The sequence below is a fragment of the Mastigoproctus giganteus genome, chromosome 9, assembly GCF_048544385.1.
Source record: "Mastigoproctus giganteus isolate SK-2022 chromosome 9, ASM4854438v1, whole genome shotgun sequence".
Lineage (NCBI taxonomy): Eukaryota > Metazoa > Arthropoda > Arachnida > Uropygi > Thelyphonidae > Mastigoproctus > Mastigoproctus giganteus.
Window position 1 is genome coordinate 130,680,723 of NC_143583.1, and position 26,663 is coordinate 130,707,385.

Consider the following 26,663-nt stretch of genomic DNA (forward strand, 5'->3'; position numbering starts at 1 on the left):
GTTTGGTTTTTAGGAGCATTAGCAACTAAGGCCATACTGCTCCGGGGATATGCGGTGGTCATTCCCTGACCTTTCTGCATCTTCCGTATTTGGTGGTCACAGGCTCGAACCCCGGTCTAATCAAGAAGCGGGTGCTATGCACTGCTGCTCCTGCCCACCTGGCTACGAAGGCACCCTTTCCAAGTGAGTGCAGTGTTTTCTTTCAATTAGAAACTGCAAAATCAGAAATAAAAATTTTATTAACTGATCCCCATTTTCCTAAACTAACCAGGTGTAACAATTTCATTAAGCTAAGCCAGGCGAAAGAAAGTATAAAATGTGAGAAAATGGGCAACTCATCAGCAACGTTAGTAGTGGCAGAATGTGTTGGTAACAAGCTGCTTTGGTAAACTCAGAATTCTGAACCCTTACTTTGATACAGAATTCTGAAGCCTTATCTGATACAGAATTCTGATTTTGTTGTTGTTTTGTTCGAAGATAATAAAGCATTCAAACTTACATTGGTATAATTATGTTTATTTCTAAAATCGAGAAAGATTTCGAAATTATGTTTATTACATGATGGAGTCAAACATTTCATGGTATTTTCATATCATTTCTTCAATGATAGCTGGTTTTTAATATCACCATCACAAAATGTTACTTCGGTCACAAGAATTTGTCAAGTTCTTGTGACTGAAATGACATTTTGTGATGTTGTACTTCATTGTACTTCTAGTTAAGGTGTGTTAGGAAGAAGTTGTGAATCTACAGAAGTTGGCTCCGTTAAGTAAGTCCTGTTGTTTATAAAAATTTACTCGAAACTGAATATACTCCAGAAGATAATATAGTAGCTGGTTTCCCTCTCAGAGATACAATAGATATTTACTGCTGCTGGTTTCCAGTGTGAAATTAGAGGATTTTTCATACAAGTAGTTTTTATATCCTTCTTGTGGGAAGGTGTGACATATCTACAGTATAAAGAGGCACAGCATATTGAAGTTGCACTGTATATTATGGGCAGGAAATACTCCATATAGCCATCAGAGATCTTTTGATAATGTGTAGCTTCGGTATATGATGGTATAATGGTACAGTTCATGCTAGCTATGCATGACTACCTAGTATGAGATCTTGCTGCCAAATGATCCCCTATGGTTTTTCAACATCCTTCACTGTTACCTTAATGCCACATTAGCATTAGTAGAGGCATATGATGCAAGAAAGCAAGCTTATGCAACATCAGCAAAAAAAAAAACAAAAAAAAAAAAACACTTCCACTTCACCCCTCTGTTCGTTCGAAATACCTGTCCAGCTGAGCCTTAGACTTATTTAGGCTATCAACTTCCACGACAAGGGATGGAAGTCTGTTCCACCAACCAACCACCCGCTGTCTAAAGGCAAATTTCCGCACATCTATCCTACATCTGTCTTTCCTCAATTTGAATTTATGCCCTCTCATGTGATTATTCTGAGCAAGAGGAAGAATCCCATCAGCACTGAGCATGCTCAAACCATTCAAGGCTTTATACACCTCTATCAGATCACCTGCAAAACTTAAGCCATTCTTCATAAGAGCAACCCTTTGTTCCATTCACTAATCTTGTTGCCCTTCTCTGTACTCGTTCCAGCAGCTCTACATCCTTCTTGAAATGAGGACTCCAGACCTGTATACAGCACTCTAGGTGTGGCCTGACCATTGCCTTATACAAGGGAATAATCACCTCCTTATCCCTGCTAGAAAAATTCCTATATATCATTGACAATACACCATGAGCTACTCTTGCAGCCCATCTGCACTGCTCAGAGAACTTCATATCTGCCTGCACAACCACCCCCAGGTCCCTTTCATTCTCTACCACTGTCAGTGTAGTACCACAGAGTTGATATGTTGCTCTGGGGTTGCTGTTTCCCATATGTAGTACTTTACATTTGTCAATGTTAAACCTCATTTGCCACCTCTCAGCCCATCTGCTCAACCTTTCCAGATCCTGTTGCAGCAGCATAGTGTCAGTAGTGTCCTTGACAACCCTGCCAACCTTCGTATCGTCTGCAAACTTGGACATTAAGCTTGATATACCATCATCAATATCATTTATAAATACAGAAAACTATAATGGACCCAACACTGAACCTTGAGGGACTCCACTAATACCATTAGTCCACGATGAGCAGTGTCCATTGATTAGCACTCTCTGTCTTCTCCCCCTCAACCACCCCTTTATCCATAGCAGCAATTTGCCTCCAATGCCACACTGCTCCAATTTGTGCAGCAGTCTTCCATGTGCAACAGTATCAAAAGCCTTTCTAAGATCCAAAAATATAATATCAAAGTTATTCCCTGCATCCAGTTCTTTTGTGACTGCATCATAGTATCCAATCAAATTGGTCAGGCAAGACTTCCCCTTAACAAAACCATGCTGTGTCCGATCTATAACTGAAGTCTTGTCTAGATGATCCTGCAGTGCTTCTTTAACCAGTGCCTCCATTAATTTTCCTGGAACAGAAGTTAAACTCACAGGTCTATAATTACTTGTGTCAGCCTCTGATCCTTCTTTGTGAATTGGGGTCACATTTGCACATCTCCAGTCTATGGGTACCTACCCTGAGTCCAAGGAAGCTCTCATAATTATGGCTAAGGGTTTGCTTACTTCCTTTGCTGCCTCCTTTAATATAACTGGATAGATCCCATCCACCCCAGGTGCCTTTCTTGTATTTATCTTCAACAATTTCTCCTCCACTTTACTCTCAGTTATTACAAGATTCTCTAGCTTACTGCCATACACCCTCTGGCATTCCCCTCGCTGAATCCTCATGTGTGAATGTCGATGCAAAATATTCATTTAGTTTGTTAGCTACTTGAGCAGGATCATCAACAGTTGATCCATCGATATCAAGTGGACCAATCTGATTCATCCCCTTCCTTCTAGATTTTACATAAGTAAAGAACTCTTTGCTGTTTTTCTTTGCATCCCTTGCCAAAGAAAATCCTTCGCATCCCCGCCTGCCTAACTTGGTTGCAGATCAACTTGTATCTATCATAGGCTTCTGTGTCACGTGTTAATTTATATGTATCCCATGCATTTTTCTTCTCTGCCATATGTCTCATTAGTTCATCTGACATCCATTTTGGCCTAAACCTTGAACAATATTTCTTAGTTGGTATGTAAAGCCTAGTAGCTTCCAAGATAAGTTCTTTGAATGCTTCCCATTTTGAATTTGCTGTTGGTAACATCATCAGTTGGTCCCACTGTATAGAATTTAAATACTGTCTCAGTCCCTCGTAGTCGCCTTTACGGAAGCAATAACCCTTCCCTTTACCCCTAATGGTAGTTACCTCTTTGAGTAAATCCCACTTCGGCACACTGTGATCACTGCCACCTAGTGGTTCATTTATCTGCAGATTCTTAATGCATGAAAAATTAATCAAATCAAGAGTATTACTCCCTCTAGTTTCCTCACGAACATGGTGATGTAGAAAACAGTCATCCAATAAATCCACAAAAGCCTTGCTAGTGTGTGAGTGACATATCTCTGATTCTACTACACTTGACAAAGGCTTGCAGGGGAATTGCATCAGTCTTTACTGATGAAAGACTCATCATGCTGAGAAGAGGCTGAGTCACATGAAATTATGTTGTAATTTCAGATGAGTGTTTATTAGACAAATTGGCAAAGGTAAAGAAAGCCAACACAAGAACTACGGCAAACTTTGGGAAATTTACCAGACAAATTGGTTTCCCACTACCACAGTTTCTCACTGCATTCTCGGGAAACAGACGGTGCATGTTATTAATAGTGGCAGTAGAAGCCGATAATGATGTATTGATTAGTTTTTTCTCATTATTAAAAGCAGATTACTGGAATTCATGAGTGTAATGCCTTTGCAGCTGAAATTTACTTATGGGAACACCCCCCCCTTCCTGCTGTTTTAAAATAGGAAAACAACTTCTACAGATGGTGTGTGTTATCGGTAGTGGCAGTAGAAGTTGTTTTTTCCTATTTTAAAACAGCAGGAAGGAAGGAAGGTATAAACACCCTAAGACTGAGGCAGTCTGGGGACTGTACCCGTAAGTAAATTTCAGCCGTGAAAACACTTTTGAACTCCAACAATCTGCTTTTAATGAGAATAAACTAATCAATACATCGTTATCGACTTCTACTGTCACTACTGATAACATGCACAATCTGTTTACCAATAATGCAGGGAGAAACTACGGTAGTGGGAAACCAGTTTGTCCGATAAGCTTCCCGAAGTTTGCCGTGGTTCTTGTGTTGGCTTTCTTTACCTTAGCCAAAAAACTTTTGAGCATAAAGGCAAGTAAGACTCTCAGAGTTGATGGCATATACCCTGTAGTTTTGAGGGAGAGTGCAAGGAAGTATGCTGAACCATTAGGGTTAATTATGAGGGCATCTTCAGAGTCAGAAGATTCCTTTGGATTGGAGACGTGCCAATGTATCACCAATACATAAAAGTGGTTTGAAGAGTGGTTAGTTTGACTTAAGTGGCAAGGAAAATATTATAGGCAATGATTAAGAGCACAATCCAGGACATTTAGATAGATATGGCATTCTGAAGGACACACAACATGGCTTTGTTAAGGGAAAATTATGCTTAACTAACGTAGTAAGCTATTTTGACACAGTTACTCATGAGCTGGATTTAGGGAATAATTTTGACATAGTTTATTTGGATTTTAGCAAAGCATTTGACTTGGGCTGTCATGAGAGGTTACTGTATAAGCTTGAACAGGCTGGGATTACTGGTAAGATTCTAAGTTAGGTGGCTGCAGAGCAGGAGACCGAGGGTTTTAATTAATGGATATTCTTCAGATTGGTGTAGCATCAGAAATGGAGTCCCTCAATGATCGGTTCTTGGACCACTGTTGTTTCTCATTTTCATAAATGACATCGATGAAGGGATAGAAGGCGTGATGTAAAATTTTTCAGAAGATATAAAGATTGGCAGTCATTGACGATCAGTGCTAAGCAGTGCTCCTTCAGGATGACTTTAACTGATTTCAAAGATGGTCAGAGAAGTGGCAGATATGTTTTAATGCTGCTAAATACAAGGTCTTACACTTGGGGAATAGCAACCTACAAATAAATTATACACTTGGTGGGGTTGAAGTTTGTTTGTTTGTTATGTAGGAGCATTAGCAACTAAGGCCATATTGCTCCGGGAATATGCAGTGGTCAATCCCTGACCTTTCTGCATCCTACGTATTTGGTGGTCACGGGCTTGAACCCTGGTCTAATCAAGAAGAGTGTGCTACGCACTGCTGCTCCTTCCCACCTGGCTACGGAGGCGCCAGGTGGGGTTGAAGTAAAAACATTGGAGGAGGAAAGGGATCTTGGAATTACAATACAGGCAGATGTGAAGTTTTTTGAACAGTGTAAACAGGCAGCCAGGAAAGCCCATAGTGTCCTATCAATGATTTATCAAACATAATCCTGTTGAGATAGGTAGGTCATAATCCCACTGTATAAGGCAAATATAAGACCACATTTGGAATACTGTGTTCAGGTATGGAGACCTCATCTAAAAAAGACAGTGAGCTTGAAAGGATCCAACAACTTGAATAGCTAGATCGGTAGAAGAATGACTGTATGAGGAAAGATATTGATTATGTGGACTACAAGCTTGGCAACCATGCATCTCAGAGGTGACCTTATTGAGGTTTATAAGGCTCTGAGAGGAATTAGCAAAATGAATGAGGGTGGAATTCTCACTGTTATAAAGAATTCCACAACTAGGGATTATAAATTCAAATTACAGGAGTTGAGATTTAGATTAGATTAGATTGCAGGAAGTTTTCTTTTAGCCAGGGAGTCATTGGTTGTAACAAGTTGCCCTTGCAGGTTGTTTAAGCTGACAGTTTGAATAAATTCAAAGGTCAACTGGATAGTTACCTGTGTGAAGAGGGAAGCATACAATTTGTATTTTCTTATCTATTCGTTTTTTTTGTTTTTTTTTTGCCAATGCAGCAAAAGCCTGTGGCTTCTTTGTACTATATGGTGAATATTATTACTATAATTCAGTAAGTGCAAAGTTGCTGCATGCCTTTGCGGAAAAAGTCACAAAGGACTTTGGGTATATTTATCTTTCTGTTTGGACCATGATGGATAAATGCAGACACACACAATGAATACATTTGTAAGAAGAAATACAGCAACTTTTTGGCCACTCTGTACCTACTACAATGGTACTCTATACCTTCAGGAGATTTAATATAACTATCAAATTATTCAATATAACTACTATTACTTAACTGTAATCTATTAAAAATAAATAGCAATAATAAAACTGAGTTACCTTCAGTTCAAATGTTTCATCATCAAATTTTTCTCCATATATGCTTTCTCCACCAGAACCATCACCATTATGGAAGTCACCACCTTGAACCATAAACTGCCGTACAACTATATGTAGGAATAATATACTATTAAAATATGATGCTGAATACAGTTATACTATATTTGAAAAAAATTAAGGAATCCTTAATTTTCTGCAAAATATACATATATTGAGCAGGCAATTTATTAGGAACACCACTAAGTATTGGCATAAAATACAAAAACCAACATCTCAGAGGGTGCCAGGTTTTGGGATTATCCCAATTTTCAGATAATAAATCAGAATTTAATAAAGCACAAACTACCAAAGTTTACACTGCTTGACAAAACACACAAAATAAGGCAAAAGTATATAAATAATGTAATTTTTTACAACTGGTGATTGTCAAGTTCTGGAGCTGGTCATACTGCAGTACTAAGAAGAAGGGGCACTGGGATGCAATGGTAGGGGCACTCAGATAATAGCACAGAGGTTGCCATTCATCTACTTGTTTTTAAATAATTAACACTTATTGTAAATGGTCATATGGGAATAAAGTAACCACCATGTTATCAGTACTTAAAACATAAGGCAACATCTTAAGATTCCACTGAAGAACAGAAGGATTTGACTGATTCCAAGATGACGAAAACTGAAATGAGATTTTTGTATTCTCTTGAATGTTTGTGAGGATATATGATGTTTTATTATACATAGCACTGTGCCTTGGAACAGTTTCAAACCCTACATATGCACAAGTTTAATACATTATTAGATCAGTAGGACTGGTTTAATCATACTAAGGAGTGGATCATGAATATCTATTGGTGTTGTTATATGCATCTTTTCAGTGACTTCCCCAAATCCTGAAGGCTTCTAAAATGGCATTAGCAAAGATCTTTGTACCTATACAGTTTAAGTGAATTCCACCTTTTAGTGAAGAAAAAAATTCCATCAGGGCAGACTATACTGAGAAAAAATTTCCCCACAAGCTCTGCAGTCTCTAGAGAAGTTGCTCAGCTTTCTACTTCTGGCAACCCCTTTGAGAAAAACCAAAATCAGTGACTGTTTCATAACTTCCTAAGTTGTCATGAAATGTTTAGTTCTTGGTATTTTTAATTTATCATGGTGGGCTGCATTTCCCTGGATATGCTTTGAGACTAATTGACAAAGCTGTCAGCATGTAATCCCTCCTCTCTTGACTGGGCAGAATTTCCACAAACGTAATAAACTTTTTTTCAGCATGACCAAGTTCTCAGTTTTTGTATTAAGTCGTTAGTTCCTATATATATATAATCATGCATCCTTTAGGAACCTTAAATACTGACAGCTGATTAGTAACATCATATATTTTTGTGTGAGAGGCATACTCTGTCTCATCTGTCTCTATCACAAAAATATTCCCAAGTTCCTTAATTTGTATACCTCACTAAATTAACCTGACTTGTAACCAAAGCATAGCGGCTGATGATCTATTTCTGAGATAAAATCACTTAAGCGATCATCACTTTAAACAGTAAAAGACACTTAATTAAGTGCTGATTCCCCATATTTGTTATTTTCCTGGGCATCTACTCAATTTCACAGAAACTCAGTTTCAACAATACTATGACATTTTGACTTAAGAATATTGCATTTCCATATATTTAGCATATAGAAATGCATCAACATTAGCTAGAGAAGGCCACATATAAATGCCACAGTGAATACAAGCAAAAGGCTATAACTCACAGTTACATCACCAATGGCAAGTTCCTGTTAAACCATGCCATCTTGAGTCACGCTATGCTTACCATTTTTAATGGAACTCATATTTACTATATAAAAATTAATTTCAAAATTACAAAAATATCACAAAATATTCACTAATTATAATATAGTGAAATTCTTTTAAAAGTATTCTTTACCATTATAATCTGTCTTAAACTGTCAATTTCTGCTACCGATTAATTTGCAAAAGCAAAATATAACTTTTTAACTAATTAACCAATTTAAAAATTAATCATGTCTACATAAACAGCACAATGAAGCTATATGTTTAAATCATATATAAAAGAAACAAACAAAAAATAAATAATAAAGTGCATACAGTTTATTTTATTTTTTTTTTTTAGTGTAGCAAAAACCTAGGACTTCCTTGCACCATATAGCTAATACTAAAGAAGTAAAATTCAAAAGCAGGCAATGCCTATATCTGGGTAACTGACTGAGCAATCAATGTGCCTCAAACCAGGAAATGGGTGTGTTTGTGTGTAGAAACTTATAAACAATAGTATCATTGTGAATACGAACGTGATAGATGTGTGAATTCTAATACCTCCAAATACCTTCTAATACCTTTTTTAAATGAAATTCTAAATACAAAAGATATTAGAACCTATAGTGCTTAGCATCATGTGTGGGTTGAAGGTTGAGAGAAAAAAGGAAATTTATATTAGGCCTGAATTTCTGTAGATTGTAATTTTTAGGAAATATATGTGAATTATCCAGAAAGCTGTGAAGTTGAAGGGATAAATAATAAATAAATAATAAATGATAAATAAATAAATAATAAATGATAAATAAATTAATAAATGAATAAATGATAAATGAGGAAGAAGAAAAGTTAGTTGTGAGTAAGAAGTTGGACAATAAATTGATGCTAACTGGTTGTGGCACACGTTCAGACTGGTTTGAAAGGGGAAATTACAGACAGAAGCCAGTTCAGAAGAACAGTGCCCATGAAAGTATCCACAGAAAATGCATGAAACAGAATGTCTATGAGACAGACAGTGGAGAGGCTTGGTAAGAGACAGGTCATTAATTAACCCAGCTGCCCCCTTTTGAATGGAGAGTAACCCAGTTAACCCAGCTGCCCTCTTTTGAATGGAGGCCTGAGAGAGAAGTTTTGTGGGCACTGCCCCACCCCACCCCACCCCTATAGGGCAGTTAGGTTAACTAATGACCCATCTCTTACAAAGTCTCTCCACTCCCTGTCTCACAAACATTTTCTGCTGCTTGCTTTTTCTACAGAAACTTCCATGGGTGCCATTCTGAAATGGCTTCTATAATTCCCCATCTCTTCCAAACCAGTCCGAATACATGCACAACCAGTCAACATCCGCTTATTGTCTAACTTCAAGCTCAGAGAACCAATTTTTTTCTTCCTTATTTATCCCTTCAAATTCTGTTTTCTGGAACAATGTCCCTTTCACATGTAGTTCCTGAAAATTACCTTCTAGAGAAATTCAAGTCTAATGTCAACAAGTATCTGCTTTCTTCTTCTAAACCTTCAATACATGCATGGTACTAAGTACTATAGGTAACAATACATTTTGTGTTTAGAGTCTTCATTAAAAAATGTGTAAACAATGTTCCATGGTAGGATGGATTTGAAATTTGTAAAGAGCGAGTAGCTGATTAGAAGAAATATAATGCTGGGAGCGAAAGAGAAAACTCAGGTTTTTAGATGCAGAGGAAGCAATATTTGTGATGTGCTTAAGCCAAGCAAGTTTAGAAGTTAAGGTAATCACTAATAGTGATCTTATCTAGAAATCTGAGTGTCATTGAAGATAAGCATGGAGTAGAAGAATCTTTTTTTTTTGCAAGATACAATACAGGGCTGAGTTTTAGATGGAGTGAAATTAACTAAGTTATCTTTGTCTCATTGGAGAATTACCTGGAGATCAGCATATAAGGAATTGAAGCTGTCTGTGTGGCATTAGCAAATATCAGCACAGTTCCAGTGGTGATATAGAATACTGCATCAGCACCTCAACTTCAGTGAAGCCTGCACCCACTGGTTCTCAACACACCTGTCTAATGAGCAAAAAAGCATTTAAGGTGGATTTGAGCATGAAATTTCATAACATATAAACAGGAAGGTGAAGATTTTCCTCTCGTATTGTGCTATAATTAAAATAAAGAAAACCAGAACATTTTGTGTGTTTTCAAACAACAAGTCCAAAAAGTTTGTTTTTTGAATTCTGAAAAATTATTCTCTATTGATTCTGGTCATTTTACCCCCTGTACCCCCTTAATTATATTTAAGGAGATATTTTAGGAAATTTAGAGAGAAGGGTAAACCTAATAATAATGGTAAAAGGTCACTAAAATTTTGTACAAACCATGCACTCTTAATTACAAAGAGAGTATTTCACCAAATATGCAGCCAGAGTTTATGTGGAAGAAGTACAATAGAAACAAGAAAAACATAAGTGACTATTTCATTCTAGGAGCTTAAACAACAAGTTGAAGATACAAGGATTTGAGATTGCAATTATTATTCTCTTATACTGAGCAATTAAGATGGTAATTTTTGACAAAAATAAATATGAGAATAAATAACAATAAATAATAATAAAAAAAAATTTTAAAAATGGACAAAAATTGAAAAGCTTTCAAATTATTAACCCGGTGGTGGGGTGCCAAAATATAGCAAAAACTTTGGTAGGTTACCTGACAGGTGTCAAACTTTCTCACTAATTTTTTGAAAATGTTTTGGATTTTTTTTAATTGTTTAAACAGTGCCAATTTTTTCTTAATGGATTGCAGTATTTATTGTCTGTGCTTTTTAAGTTTTAATGAAAAAATTAAAAATATAAAAACATGCTATGTGTTTTACATTTTTTATTTAAAAAAAAATGAACTCTGCTGAAACTTGCAAAAAAAAGAGAAGTTTTAGACAAAATAGAAACATCAGTCTCTTTTCTTTTGGCACATCAACAACTCAGGCCATACTGTGCCATTGTGTATTACGTTGGTACAAGTGTATTTACAAGCCCATTTACATGTTACATGGACTGAAAATTCAGAATAACACATTTTTTTGGGGGGGATGATTCTACTTCCCTGCCCGAGATTGGCTAACTACAGTTTTGACTGAAGAGACTTTTAGAAATTCCTCCAATCATTGATGGGACTCAACTCCAATTCTCTTCAAATGAGTGACAAGTGGTAAAACCACTGTACTTATATAAATAAATAAACTTTCTGTTTATACTCCGGGATGACCAAATGGTCAGAGGAGTTCACGACAGAATACAAGAAACAGCACCGTATTCAGTAGTCACGGGCTTGAACCCCGGTCACTCAAGGCACATGTACTTATGCACCCGCGCACCTGACCACTAGGCTACGGCGGCCTCTTGTATGGAGGACAATAACAAAGGAGTTGAAAATATCACTGAAGAAAAGGAAAAGATTGCAATGGGGTAAATATGACTGCAATCTCTATTACTGAGGTTGAAGAAGTTGAAAAATAACAAATATGGAAAGGCATCAAGCACAAATGACATTAGACCTGAAATGCTAAAAGCTGAAGGGAAAATGAATGTAGACATTATAGAAGAATTTCACTCCTTAGTACAGGGATCGGCAACCTGCAGCTCTTTGAACATGTAACTGCAGCTCTTTAACTTTTAGCCCACATGAAGCACAATTTGAAATGGAGTTAGAAATCAAGACTTAAAAATCAAGGACATGTGGAATTAGAGGACTTAAAAATGCCTTAAAACTGAAATTGAAGATTTGGGAAGGCAAAAGGCTGCCCTTGCAATTCTACACATGACATCTACGGATGAGTTGAAAAAGCAAAACTAAATTGTGTTTGATGTGTGGAGTAGCTTACCGCACAAGTATATAAATTTGAAAATATTTGCGTTTGGACTTCTTTTTTGTTCAACGTATTTCTGCAGGCTATTTTCAAACATGAACTATATTAAAAATAAATCAAGAAACTGTCTAAACAATGCGAGTCTCTCAGCATCTTTAAAGATGAAAATTACGGCATACTCGCCTGATGTTGAGAGACTCGTTCAAGAAGTTCAGCAGCAAAAGTCACATTAATTAGTACCTAATTGGATGTTTCTTATGTTTTTTCGGTATTAATAAATAATATTTCAAAATATATATTTTTTAATAAAACACCGGAACTCTATTCCATTTCTTAAAAAACTCCTCCCTCTCTCCCCAGCTTGAGCTGAGGTGAAGCTCTTCAGATTCTCTTTATTTTAAAATTAGATCAAAAATGGCTCTTCACTCAAAAAAGGTTGTTGACCTCTGCCTTAATACATTAGGTAAAATTTATGAACAGTATTTTAGAGAATAGGATCAGAAGTATTGTTGATTGTAACCTTGGGGATGAACAGCCAGAATTTAGGCAAAACAGGGAATGTCAGTGTCAAATATCTGCACTAAGACAAAGTACAGAGCACTCAAAGAACTTGTATTTAGGATATGATGATTGTAGAATACCTAGAAATCTGCTTAAAATTTTTATAAAAATATGTCATCAACAGCAAGTCTTTATAGTGAATAAAAATTTGTATAAAAATGGCACTGGAGTAAGGGAAGCATTGGAAAATGGTTTAAAGTTAAATTTTGAATGAAGGAGGGCTTCACCTTATTGCCACTTCTTTTTATAATTTTTATGGCCCATCTAATGTAAGTTACTACTTACATTACACTCAGTGTGAAAATGTAAAAATTTAATCATCACAGTAGCTTGCAAGATCTTCAAGAATCTTGGAATAAATTAGATAAAGGTTGAAGAGCATGGAAATCATTTAGACAAAAAGAAAAGTTTTGAAAGCTGGGAGAAACAAAGTAAATTTAGAATGTAATATAGACCTGGAATGCATTAGTAATTTTATGTATCTATAAAAAAGTCTTTAATGAATATTATTAGTAGTAGTAGTGGCAAATGATGCAAGAAAGCAAGCTTATACAGCATCAAAAAAAAGAAAAAAAAAAAAAAGTTAACACTTCCTATTTCACCTACCCTTCCGTCTAATACTTTATCTAGTAGTAGTTCTGTGAATTTATTCAAATTACTCACTTCTAATACATCATGTGGGAGTTTGTTACAACAATCAACCACCTTGGGGATGAACCTTGGGGATGATCTAGCTGCAGGTAAATTTATGCACATCCGACTCAGTATTTAAATCACATTTAAATATAGAATTGTTAAACATTAAGTTAAATATATGTTGTGTAATTGTGAAATGACAAATGAAATGAATTATCAATAAAACACTAGACACTTTGTGAAATACAATATCACAAAATGCACTAAATCAAATATGCAAAACATGGTACATCAGATATATTTACAAGCATCTGAAAATAAATGGACACCCACTGACTGATTATAGGTACACAGTTCTACAATGGGAATGAAGAAAGAAAGGTATAAATATGCCCTTTGTCATAAGAGCTGAATAAAATTTAACACACAGAGTAAGGTGATCCTTATCCTGCTTGGAACTGATATAGAAAAATATGAAATAATGGCTTCATTTAGTGTACACAGTTTGTTTAAAGCACATAAATCTGTAAATAATCAGATGACAGAAATATTTTCAATGCACACATATCTACAGTTGAAGAAAAGTAAAAATTGATTTCAGTATAATACAACAGTCATTTATTACAACTGGAATACCTTATTCAATGTTTTATCATCATAGCTACACCTGTTCTTTCTGATTTATTGCTGATTGGCTAAAGAAATTTTTGCTTCATTTTAGTCACAACCATTTGTTCAGCTTTTGCAATGAAGGGGACAAGTTTCAGTTGGAGTTAATTATTGGTGCCCTGATATTGGAATCTTTTAGCTGTGACCACAACAAAGCTAACAGCTACACTGAAAAAGATAATGAAAGCGCCGTAATCTGCTAAATGCTAGTGGAATCCATGTGACAGTATGTGTGTTCTGGCTATTATTGGCACAAGAAATTGCATAACGAGATGAATTTTCTAATATTTTGGTCAGAATGTGTATAACTTCATTTTTGTTTAAAATACATAAAGTATTTACAAAGATACTCACTTCTATGAAAAATACAGCCCTTGTAATGCAGTGGTTTTCCATTCTTACCAATTCCCTTTTCTCCTGTGCACAGAGTTCTGAAATTTTCTACTGTTTTAGGAGCAACATCTTTGAAAAGTTCAATTATTACTCTACCAGCTAGAAAGGATATAAAATGTAGTCAAAAAGCTATAAGTAATAATTCATGTATTTTAATAATATAATATTGAAAGTAATGAATTCAGCTTTTTTTCTGCTTACATTGGTTAATACCAGTGAAGCAATTATAATGATTTAATGTGAGTTTGAGAGATATTATACCAGTAACCTTTCTGTGCAGTGCAGTGAATCTATCTACATTAACAGAATTCTCTTTTTTATAATAAGATCATTTTTATTTATTTTTCTAATTGATATTTTAAACACACACACATACACACACACACGTGTGTGTGTGTGTGTGTGTGTGTGTGTGTGTGTGTGTGTGTGTGTGTGTGTGTGTGTGTGAAATTTTGTAGAATATTATGGAATTTGAGTAACAGAAATAGAAAAAGAGTATCAGAACAGATTAATGACATCAAAATAGTGATTGAACATTACATCAGTCTGTAAAACCTATATTACATTATTTATTAAACTGAATACCAAAGGGAACTATACAACTGATGAAATTTAATAAGAATTTGGAATATAAGTATTAGGGGTGAAAAATATACCTGTTAGGCCATAGGACCAAGTATTTTGGTAACCTAAGTTGGATTTCATTGTTATACCCTATAAATAAACACATAGATTATAATTAAATAGTAAAATTAAAATGATGATGTAGCTAATTATTGATTATTGGATACATTGAATTGAACATTAACTAGGGCTAGCTCCACTCAATATATCCTATCAGTAATTGGCTGAAGCTATCTGTTTCTGTTTGCCATTTGCCAGTTTTTCTAGGTTCAAATATACTAATGCAATATATGTTAAATTTATCAGCAAACTGGCAGAATAACCGCTATCCTGACAGATAGCAGTGAAAATTAATGATAAAAATAATGGAAGTGAATCAAGATTAATAAGTGACTACCAACTATTAATTAGCGCAATTTATGTGTAGTGAAAAGAAAAGGCCCAAATTAAGGCAAATAGGAGGAGGAATAAGGATAGCAATAGATTTATATAACCCAAAATTTTTATACCTCAAAATCTATTAGAGCAATTCGAGGGAGATTGAGGTCTATTGCTATCCTTATTCCTCCTCCTATTCACCTTGATTTTGGCATAAGCCTTTCCTTTTCACTACATACATAAATTACACTAATTAATAGTTGGTACTCACTTTTATTATTCTGATTCACTTCTGTTATTTTTATTATTAATTTTCACTGCTATCTGTCAGGCTAGTGGTTATTCTGCCAGTTTGCTGCTAAATTTAACATATATTGCATTATTAATATTAGAACATTGAAACTATATTCTTCGTATATTTGAACCTAGACAAACAGGCAAATGGCAAACAGATAGCCTCGGCCAATTATTGATAGGATATATTAAGTGGAGCTAGCCCTAGTTAATGTTCCATTCAATATATCCAATAAGCAATAATTAGCTACATCATCATTTTAATTTTACTATTTAATTATAATCTATGTGTTTATTTATAGGGTACAACAATGAAATCCAACTTAGGTTACCAAAATACTTGGCCCTATGGCCTCACTGGTATATTTTTCACCCCTAATACTTCCAAATTCTTATTAAATTTCATCAGTTGTATAGTTCCCTTTGGTATTCAGTTTAATAAATAATGTAACACACACACACACACACACACACACACACACACACACACACACACACACACACACACACACACACACACACACACACACACACACACACACACACACACAGGTGTTCAAAGAAAGTGCATCACCCCTTAAAATAGTAATTGTCATCCAAATAACGTAAGTATATGGCAATATTTCTTACAGACTGCATCAGATAAGATTGACACACATAGGTGATGACGTAATATTGCATCAGCTGTTACTTTCAGCTATATAAGCATGCTCTGCAAGAGTTGCAGTCATTCCTTGCTTGTGTCAGGATGGCGAGTTACTTTAACAAAGAAGTTTGGTGGAGGTAGTCTGATGGAATGGAGCTGCTTCAGTTGGTTTTGATTTAGTCTTTTGGTGGTTGAACTTGAAACTAAGAAAAGTTGAATTGGTCCCTTCAGAGGCAGGTCTCAACCTCATTGCAGACTTCTGGAATGAATTGGAGCACTGCATTAGGCTGCAACAAAAACAATCTTCAAAACTGGGTGTAGAAGCAGCTTTTCAGAAGAAATGTAGGTGAATTGCAGTGACACCTAGCAGAATTTGGTAGAAAGTAGACCCAAGATGGTTGAGGCTTCCATACAGGCCAAAGTCAGCCCTGTATATTAGGTTTATGAATTAAAACCCATTTTGCAACCACTTGTATGTGTGTGCATATAGTTTATGTGTGATGATGATTTGCTCAATATACACCTCAGTCAGATCACCTTGCAGGTGATCTGACTGAGGTGTATATTGAGTCTCCAGATGCTGCAATTTGCAGAACTTAAAGCGTTTCTTGGTAAGAGTACCTCCTCTGTTCCCCTCACCAGTCTTGTTGCCCTTTTCTGTACTCGTTCTAGAAACTCTACATGATTATAAAAAAATAATGTATTTTCTATTAGAATATGAATATGCAATACAGGTAGGACTTGGTTTATGCCACTTCAATTTTGCGCCTCTTATAGATCACGATTGGAGGTGGTGATGAGTCATGACTCTGTTGCCAGCCGGGTAGGTGGGTAAAGTGCCTGCCTGGCAACCCAAAGGTCGCGGGTTCAAATCCTGCCTCAGGCTTGGATCAGAGTAGAAAATGCAAAAACCTTAGGAGGTGCAATATGGCCACAGAAGCCAATGCGCCAACAACTAACAAAAAAAAAAAAAAAAAGACTCTGTCTGACTTCCTAGACACAGATGGTTCCGACATTTTAATAAAACTTACATTGTAATAAAACTATAATACTAAATGATAAACTACGATCTAAAACTGAATAAACAAAATAACGGAATATAAAATGCAATGAGAAAAGCAGATTACATTAACCACGGACTAAGAACTTAAAGTGAACTGAGAAACATGCACTGGCGTCTAGAGTACAGGATGTTGAAAGGTTAAGTCCGATTGGTCCTACTCCCACACCTGCTCTCCAGTCCCTTTAACAAGTGCCTTCTTTTTCCCTCCTAGTTGCTCTCAGTTTTTCTAGGTGTTTATGGTCCATCTTGCAGTCTTCTTTTTATTAATACGTATTTTCAAATATAGATACTGTACGTATCTAACACCATGCCCCCAAAACGTGTTATCAAGTGTGTCTGGACAAGAGACTGAAAACAACGTAAATCATTGACAATCGAAGAAAAAATGGGAGTTATTCGGTGAATGGAGAAACTCAGTCAGATGTGTGTCGTGCCTTTAATTTAGCACCATCAACTGTAACAACTATAATGAAAAATGCTGAGACCACAAAGCAATTTTCCCAATCAGCGGTCAATATTGGTGCGGGACCCTCTTACTACACCTATTCTCGGAAAAAAAACAGTCAAAAAAATGGAAAAGCTGCTTGTCTTATGGACTGATGACATGACCCAGCGTCATCTTCCTCTAACAGAATCACTTATCGGTATAAAGCAAAATTTTTGTTTGATGAGTTAAGCGGTGCAAAAGTTGGTTCTAATGATTTTACTGCTAGTAGAGAATGGTGTTTTAGATTCAAGAACAGAACAAAAATCCATAATGCTAAAATGTCAAGAGAAGCAGTTAGTGCTAATATTACAGCTGCAAATGAATTTCCAGTTTATTTTCAAAAACTCATCGATGAAGAAAAGCTTACCCCAGACTTAGTTTTTAATGTAGATGAAACAGGCCTCTACTGGAAAAAGCCGCCCAACTGTACCTTCAGTGCTCGTGAACAATGTTCTGCCCCTGGGTTTAAGGCAGCTAAGGACCATTTGACTTTGTTGTTGGGTGGCAATGCTTCAGGAACTTTCAGATTAAAACCTAATGTAGTTTACCATTCAGAAACACCATGTGCTATAAAGGGAATCGTGAAAACACAGCTTCCTGTCTTCTGGTGTTCCAACAAAAAGGCCTGGGTTATGCAGACAATTTTTAGTGACTGGTACACGTATTTTTGCTCAGCGGTAAAGGAGCTCTGTACGAAAAATAGATTTCCTCAAGTTTTTGCTGCTGCTGGACACCCCTGGTCACCCTCCAGATTTGAGTGATTTGAATACCAATGACCTAGAGATCAAGATTGTCTTCCTTCCACCAGACATACAACCTCACTTTTACAACCCGTGGTTCAAGGAGCAATATCCACCTTCAAAGCTTATTACTTATGGACGTAATTTCTGAGGCTATTCAAGTGTCTGATAATGTCACATTAAGAGACTACTGGATGTCATACGACATCATGAAAGGGATCTCCAACATTTCACTGGCATTGAGTGAAGTGTCAAAATCATGTGTGAATGGCATATGGCGTAAGCTTTGGCCTGACTGCATTCCGGATTCGCAAGAGCATGACACTACCCTTGTGTCAATAACAGAGAATGTGACAGAGAGCAAAGGAAACAGGACTAGATGATGTAGAAGTTGGTGACATAAATGAGCTCCTTGAAAGTCATGGTGAAGAGCTTTCAACGGAAGATTTAGAACAGTTAGCTGAACAACTGTCCAAAGAAGACACAGAAGAAAGTGAAGCTGACTCTGCAATGTCAGTTAGGACACTAACAGTGAAATCAATGCAAGAGGCTATTGCTCTTACTAATAAGGGATGTGAGATCTTCTGTAGTAACTCCCCTAACTGGGAGCAGAGCTCAACCGTTAAGAGAGGAATTCAGACAGTTCTACATCCACACTATAACTTATTATCAGAAAAGAAGAAAACCAAACAGACATCTATGCTATTGTTTTTAAAGCAGTAAATTTTCTTTCTTTTTCTTAAACATTATACAGTTTTAAATATGTAAATTTCAGAAAATAAAACATTTTTCAAGTATTTTGTGTTGATTACTGAAAATCTTGGAACAAAACCTAATGTATTTACATATGTTCCCATTATATTTTTGCTTCAATTTATGCCAGAAATCTCAGGAACCTAACCCCGGCATAAACTGAGTCCTCCCTGTACATTGAAAAAGTTCTCAGAATTGCATGCTAGTATTTAAAAGGTTTGTGCAATGGCAGTAAGGTTTTGTGGGATGTTTATGTCGACCTAGGTACACAAGCAAGTGGGAACTGACTCAACCACTTCACTCGTGTGTCACAGCTGACTGTAAAATGTCAGTTTGAACAGTGTGCTCAAATAACAGGAAAATTTCAAATGCAGAGGAAGCAATATTTGTGATGTGCTTAAGCCAACATCAAGTTCTTTAAACATGCTAACATCAAGTTCTTTAAACTTGATGTTAGCATGTTTTTTTTTTAATCAAAACCCCAAGCATGAGTAGCCTATACTACTTGGTACCATGCATGGGTTGAAGGATGAGATGAGAAAGACAATACTTATTGACATTAGACTTCGTTTTCTGTAGATTGCAATTTTCAGGAAATATGTACGAAGGGAGGTTGTTCCAGAAAATGGAAGTTGAAGGAACAAATGTGGAAGAAGACAAGTTGGTTGTTCTGTGAGTTGAAAGTGTTTCGACTGGTTTGGAAGAGACAGTGGGAATTATTAGCATTAGTAGAGACACGATGCAAGAAAGCATGCTTATACAGCATCAGCCAAAAAAAACCTTCCCATTTCACCTATCCATTCGCTCCAAAAGTTTGTCCACTTTTTCCTCGAATTTAGTTAAGCTATCAACTTCCACAATGACAGATGGAAATTTGTTTCAGCAATCAACTACCCACTGGCTAAAGGCAAATTTCTGCACATCTATTCAACAACTGTCTTTCCTCAATTTCAGTTTATGCCCCCTGAAGTTTGTAATCTGAGCAAGAATCCCATCAGCACTGAGCCTACTCTCAATCCATTCAAGGCCTTATACATCTCAATCAGATCTCCTCATAGGTGCCTAGTTTCCAGATGCTCCAATTTGCAGAACTTAAGCCTTTCTTGGCAAGAACACCCCTTTCTTGTTGCCCTTCTCTGTACTTGTTCTAGCAACTCTACATCTTTCCTAAAATGAGGCTTCCTGATCTGTACGCAGTACTCAAGGTGTCTTTTAGGAGCCAATTCGGAAGATCAGAGCCCAACGAAGTATCTAGAGAAAAGGCACATCTATGAGAGATTCTGTTAGAGATGAATCATTAATTAACCTAACTGATCTCTTTTGAATGGAATGTAGAAGCCTGAGAGAGGTTTTGGGGACATCGCTCCAGATTTGGAAACAATATTCCATGGCAGGGCAGATTTGCAAATTTGTACAGAGTGAACATCTGTTTGGAAGAAAGGTAATGCTGTGAGCAAAAGAGAGACAGATTTTTAAATGCAGCGGAAGAAATATTTGTGATGTGCTTAAGCCAAGTGAGATTAGAAGTCAGGGTAATCCCAAATAGAGGTATGTAATCTTGTCTAGAAATCTGAGTGTCACTGAAGATAAGTATGGCAGTAGAAGAATCCTTTTTTGCAAAATAGAAGATAGGACTGAGTTTTAGAAGAACTGAAATTAACTAAGTTATCTTTTCCCCATTGGAGAATCACCTGTTGATCAGAATTTAAGGATATGAAAGAGGTAGTTTATGCATGAGTATGGCACTTCCATCATCTCTACTACCCAGGTAGTATGAATGCATCATTTATTCATATCTTATATTGTGATCACCTTCCCAATGAGTTGCTGAGGTATTGCACTGCTTTGAATAAGTAATGCTTCACCAGTGGAGAAGACTAATGTTACTTATTCTTGGGCAATACCATCACCCAGATGGCACCATTCAAAACGGTGCCATCTGCTTGGTGGTATCCACCTAGAATCGGTTCAAGGCGATCACAATATGAGATATGAATAAATGATGCATTCATACTACCAGGGTAGTAGAAATGATGGAAGTGCCGTACCCATTCATAAACAACCTCTTTCATACTCTTAGACATTCAGTCAAGAAATATTTTTCAAGCATTTAAGGAATTGGTAGTGGTTATTCATGAAGTTGAAGCTCACTGTGCAGGGCAAGATTTCTGAAACTGGAAGGTGAAATGATGAAATTTGCAGTCATCATCATCAAAATTTTGGATAGGATTTCCAGTCAATGGGAGAAGGTCATTAATATAGAAGAGGAAAAGAATGGAAGAAAGAACAACCTGGGGAACAGCAGCATTAGTGGAGAACTCAAAGAAGGTTAGGGCTCGTTGTTAAACCCACTGTTGTTTTGTATATTTGTCAATGCTATTGATGAAGGTATGTCAGGTTTAATGTCCAAGTTTGCAGATGATACAAAGGTTGGCAGGGTTGTTAATAACAGTAATGACAGTATGCTGCTGCAACAGCATCTGGCAAAGTTTGTCAGATGGGCTGAGAAGTGGCAACTGAAGTTTAACATTGACAAATGCAAAGTACTGCATATGGGTAGCAGTAACCCCAGAGAAATGTATCAACTGGGTGGTGTTACACTCAGGGTAGTGGAGAATGAAAGACAACTGGGGGTATTTGTACAGTCAGATATGAAGTTTTCTGAGTAGTGCACACAGGCTTCCAGAGCTGGTCATGGGGTCTTGTCAATGATATACAGGAATTTTGCTAATAGGGATGAGGAGGTGATTATACCTTTGTATAAGGCAATGGTCAGGCCATGCCTTGAGTACTGCATACAGGTCTGGAGGCCTCATTTTAGAAAGGAAAGAAGTAGAGTTGCTTGAGTGAGTACAGAGAAGGGTAACAAGATTGGTGAGGAGAACGAAAGGGTGGTCTTACGAAGAAAGGCTAAAGTTCTATAAATTGCAGAATCTGAAGATTAGGCACCTATGAGGTGATCTGATTGAGGTTTATAAGGCCTTGAATGGTTTGAGCAGGTTCAATGCTGATGGGATTCTTCCTCTTGCTCAGATTATGAATCTGAGGGGGCATAAATTCAAATTGAGGAAAGACAGGTGTAGAATAGATGTGCAGCAATTTGCCTTTCACCAGCAGGTACGTGATTGCTGGAACAAACTTCCATCTGTTGTTGTGGAATTTGATAGCTTAAATAAATTCAAGGAAGAACTGGACAAACTTTTAGAGCAAATGGATGGGTGAAATGGGAGTGTTTTTTTTTTTTTGGCTTATGCTGTATAAGCTTGCTTTCTTGCATCATATGTCTCTACTAATGCTAATGCTAACTCAGAAGACAGAGCCATCTACCATCACCTGCAGTGAACAGTCAGAGACAAAAAAACTGGATACCCAATTATGGAAAATATTTGGCAAACTATAAAATGGAAGCTTATTTAGAAGACCTTTGTGCCAAACACGATCAAAAGTCTTTGAAATGTCAAGAGCAATTGCTTGAGTTTCACCGAACTCTTCTATTAAATTTGTTTACAAATGGTTAACATGTATGGACAAATAACATAAGCCAGTGGATCGAAACTGTCAGAATCCACACTGGCAATCATTAATCAGATAGAAAGTTTATAGATAGTTTAAGAGTTGGCAGTTAATAGATTTTTCAATTACTTTAGAAAGATAGAAGTGCAATGCATAAATGAATTAAAATGTGTGCAGGCAGAACAGACAGGTCAGGAGGGCAGGGTGGTGGAATAATGCTTTTGTTAAGAAGCACATACAATCTAAAACAGTACAACCAGAAGACAGTGGCAAAATTTTAATACTGACAATAGGAAAATAAAAATAAAAGTTGGAGTCCATTGTAGGCCAAATGACTGTGATGAGTATAACGAACAACTATACAGATAAAGTGGGTCGGCAAATTAAAATATATTATGATGGGAAATTTTCAAAATGCCCATCGGAACTTGTGGGTTGGCAGTTCACGGAGTGAGCATTTCTCAATTTGGTGGATGACTGCATTCTAAACCAACATGTTAGAGGTATTAACAAGAGAAAGCAATATTCTTGATCTGGTTATCGGCAGTGATTCATCATGTGTTAAGAATCTATAAGTAGATGAACCTTTAGATGGCAGTGGGCATGGTACCTTGACATGGGATTTATTCAGAGAAATAATTATTTTCAAGGTTAGAGAGAAAAGATTTTGTTATTATAAAGGTGATTATAATGGCGCAGATATTTTTTAAACTCTGTTCAGTGCAACTACTGGAAAGATGGCAATGTTGAAAATATAAATGCCAAGTGTAAGTGTAAAGTGTGTTAGTTATCTGATGACACCGGGGGTTTCCCCCATCTCTGCATTGTATTCTTTATAAGTGACAGAACTCTGTGGAGGCCAGATATTTAAAAAGTGTGTGGAGAGTGGCTTGTTATGTAGTGTTATGTTCTGTTGTTTCTCTGACCATTTAGCCGTTGGGTCCCTATTGGGACCCACCATTGCCCACACTTTGCCACGAGGAGGCAGGTCAGGCACCCAGTAGATTATTTAAGTACTCTGGCACTCCACCACCTAATTTCCAAGGATTTCAGTGGCAAGACCTATATATATATATATATATATATATATATATATATATATATATAAAAGGGTGGGGGAATGAACACTAGAATTTGGAAAGGCAGAAAGAGGTTTACGAGAAAGCAGTTGAATTTTTTGATGCTGATTTGAATTTGGTGGCACTGTTAGTGGTGTACTTGGTCGGTTTAGAGCAGGGTTTCTTAACCAGGGGTCCATGGACCCCCCCAAGGGGTTCGTGGAAGGATTTCAAGGGGTCCGTGAGCTTGGATGGGAAAAAAAATCAACTCATTAATTTCCTTCACTTATGAATGTATGTAATAAATTAAAATTGTATTAGCTGTATCTGTAGTCACCAATAGAAATAACAGATATTTTCATATTATATTATAGTTATTGCATATCTCGAAAAATCGCTTACGCTCATCGTTACTTTGAAATTACGGCAGTTATTAGACCTGCTGCTAGATCGCACTTGATTGCAGTCCTGCTGTGGACAGACTATCGTGCGATGTAGTTGGCAAACTATCTGGAAAATCAGTGCCTAGTAGGCCACTTTTAACACGAATAGACACGCTGGCTACGGATGTAAACCAGGTATGTTTAAACACATCCTACAGTTTAGATAACAGTTGAAGTGTGTAATTTAACCTTTTCGCTGCTATGTGCGTGTATACCGGTCCAACGATGGAGGCCCCTGCAGTGCTACAGGCGTGTATGCATGCCCACCGTGTGTCTGTCGATGCATACAGTCTTCGTATGTCTTTCTCAGTTGCTAATATTGCATTAATTATTTTTACATTAATTATTTAACATTTGTTACAGACCAAATTTAGTTGAAATGTCAAAGAAAAGGAAGTATGATGAAAACTATGTATTATTTGGTTTCACTTGCATTAACGAACTTGATGGGACTCAAATACTGCAGTGTTTTTTGTGCGGAAAAATTCTTGCGAACGGAAGTATGAAGCCAGCAAAACTGAAAGACCATCTCAAGTCTGTCCATGCTGAAAATGCATCTAAAGATGCTGGTTTTTTTTGTGCGAAAATATCTCAATTCGAAAAACCAGGGACACTTCCAAAACTTGGATTTGCCATTTCACGAAAACCTTTTCTTGAAGCATCCTATAAAGTTGCTTACTGGATTGCCAAGCAAAAGAAGCCCCACGCTATTGGAGAGACTTTAGTAAAGCCATGTGCACTGGAAATGGTTGAACTGGTCTGTGGACTGGAACAGAGAAAAAAACTGGAAGCTGTTCCCTTGTCAAATGATGTAATACATTCTAGAATAGTTGATATGCCTTTTAATATTTTGAAGCAGGTCATCAAGGAAATGGCAGCCTCACCATTCCCCTTCAGTATGCAATTGGATGAAACTACAGACATTTCTCAATGTAGCCAGCTCCTTGTTTTTGTTCGCTATGTGCATGCTGATGCCATCAAAGAAGAATTCTTATTTTGTGAGTTTCTTTCGGAACCTACAAAGGCCGTCAACGTTTTCGAAATGGTAAAAAGTTTTTTTTACAAACGAAACTTTGAATGGAAAGGAAAACTTCATTTTATTTGCACTGATGGAGCTCCTGCGATGCTTGGTAATACATCTGGTTTTGCTACTTTAGTGAAAAAAGAAGCTCCTCAAGTCGTCGTCATTGCTTTTTACACAGACATGCACTGGCAACAAAGACTCTTCCAACAACCCTGAAAGAAGTATTGTCAACAGCCATAAAAGTTATCAACTTTATTAAAAGAAGTTCTCTGAATCATAGTATTTTTAAAAGATTTGGGAGCAGAATATGAAGTGCTTCTCTACCACACAGAAGTGCGCTGGCTTTCAAGAGGACAAGTCTTGAAGCGCTTGTTCGAACTAAGGGCAGACGTTTCACTTTTTCTGGAAGAAAGAAAACCCACTCTTGGAACATTTTGAAAGGAAGGATTTCATCCATGGGTTGGCTTTACCTGGCAGATATTTTTCACCATATGAATGAGATAAATCTTTCCATTCAAGGTCATGAAGTCACCATTATGGATGCAACTGAAATATTACAAGCTTTCTTGGCTAAGTTATCAATATGGAAGAAGAGAGTAGAGACCAACATTCTTGCAACCTTTTCACTGTTGCAGGAAGTGCTTTACCAAGATGTAGTTGAAATGCAAACTTCTCTCAATTTTTTTGAAAAGAGATATCTGCGAACACTTGGAAACATTACAGAACTCTTTTAAAAGTTATTTCTATCTTGATGGCATGAAAATTGAACCATGGATCCGAAATCCTTTTCTTTCTGATATAAACTGTATCAAAGATGAACTCATTGATCTTAGGTCAAAAAACTTACTACGATTGGAGTTTGCTTCAAAAAGCCCTGGAGAATTCTGGTGATCCCTGAGAGAAGCCTATCCTCGTCTTGTAAAGCAAGCTATGGAAGCTTTGATACCATTTGCAACAATATATCTGTGCGAATCGGGATTTTCAGCACTTGTAACAATGAAAACAAAAAATCAAAATCGATTAGATGTCCAACATGACATGCGTGTTGCCTTGTCAAATACCACGCCATACCAGTTTAATGTTCTTATTCAAGATAAACAACAACAGTCTTCACGCTGATATGTCCTTAAAAAATAAAATTTAACTTCAACTTTCCTATATTTTAAATGTATTATATTATTATTCAATGTGTTAAGAAAGAAACATATTACTGTATAATGTTTTTTTAAAATTTTGGTAACTATTTCATTAAACTGGTTTTTTTGTAATTTTATTTTATGCATTTAAAAACATTATTCTGAGAAGGGGTCCGTAGCACTAAGAAGGTTAAGAACCCCTGGTTTAGAGTGAGGGAGACTGGTGGGAAACGGGTAGAAGGATGGGGACAATAGAGTAGGCATCCCCAAAGAGGCCAGTGGGGCCAGCCCCACCAGGGGAAGTATGGGGGAAGCAGGGAGGGGAAGGAGACAGAG

At 36.7% G+C, this 26,663-nt stretch overlaps 1 protein-coding gene across 1 annotated transcript in view; it reads right to left on the reverse strand.

Moving 5' to 3' along the window:
• The window catches only part of LOC150080733 (peptidyl-prolyl cis-trans isomerase D-like), a 154,840-nt gene that overhangs the window by 99,692 nt on the left and 28,485 nt on the right, over positions 1 to 26,663 (reverse strand). The window contains exons 2-3 of the mRNA XM_090381783.1: positions 14,130 to 14,267; positions 6,296 to 6,402 (exon numbers count right to left, since the gene is read on the reverse strand). Coding sequence (XP_090237909.1) covers positions 6,296 to 6,402; positions 14,130 to 14,267 — 245 coding nt within the window. The remainder of the gene's footprint in view (positions 1 to 6,295; positions 6,403 to 14,129; positions 14,268 to 26,663) is intronic.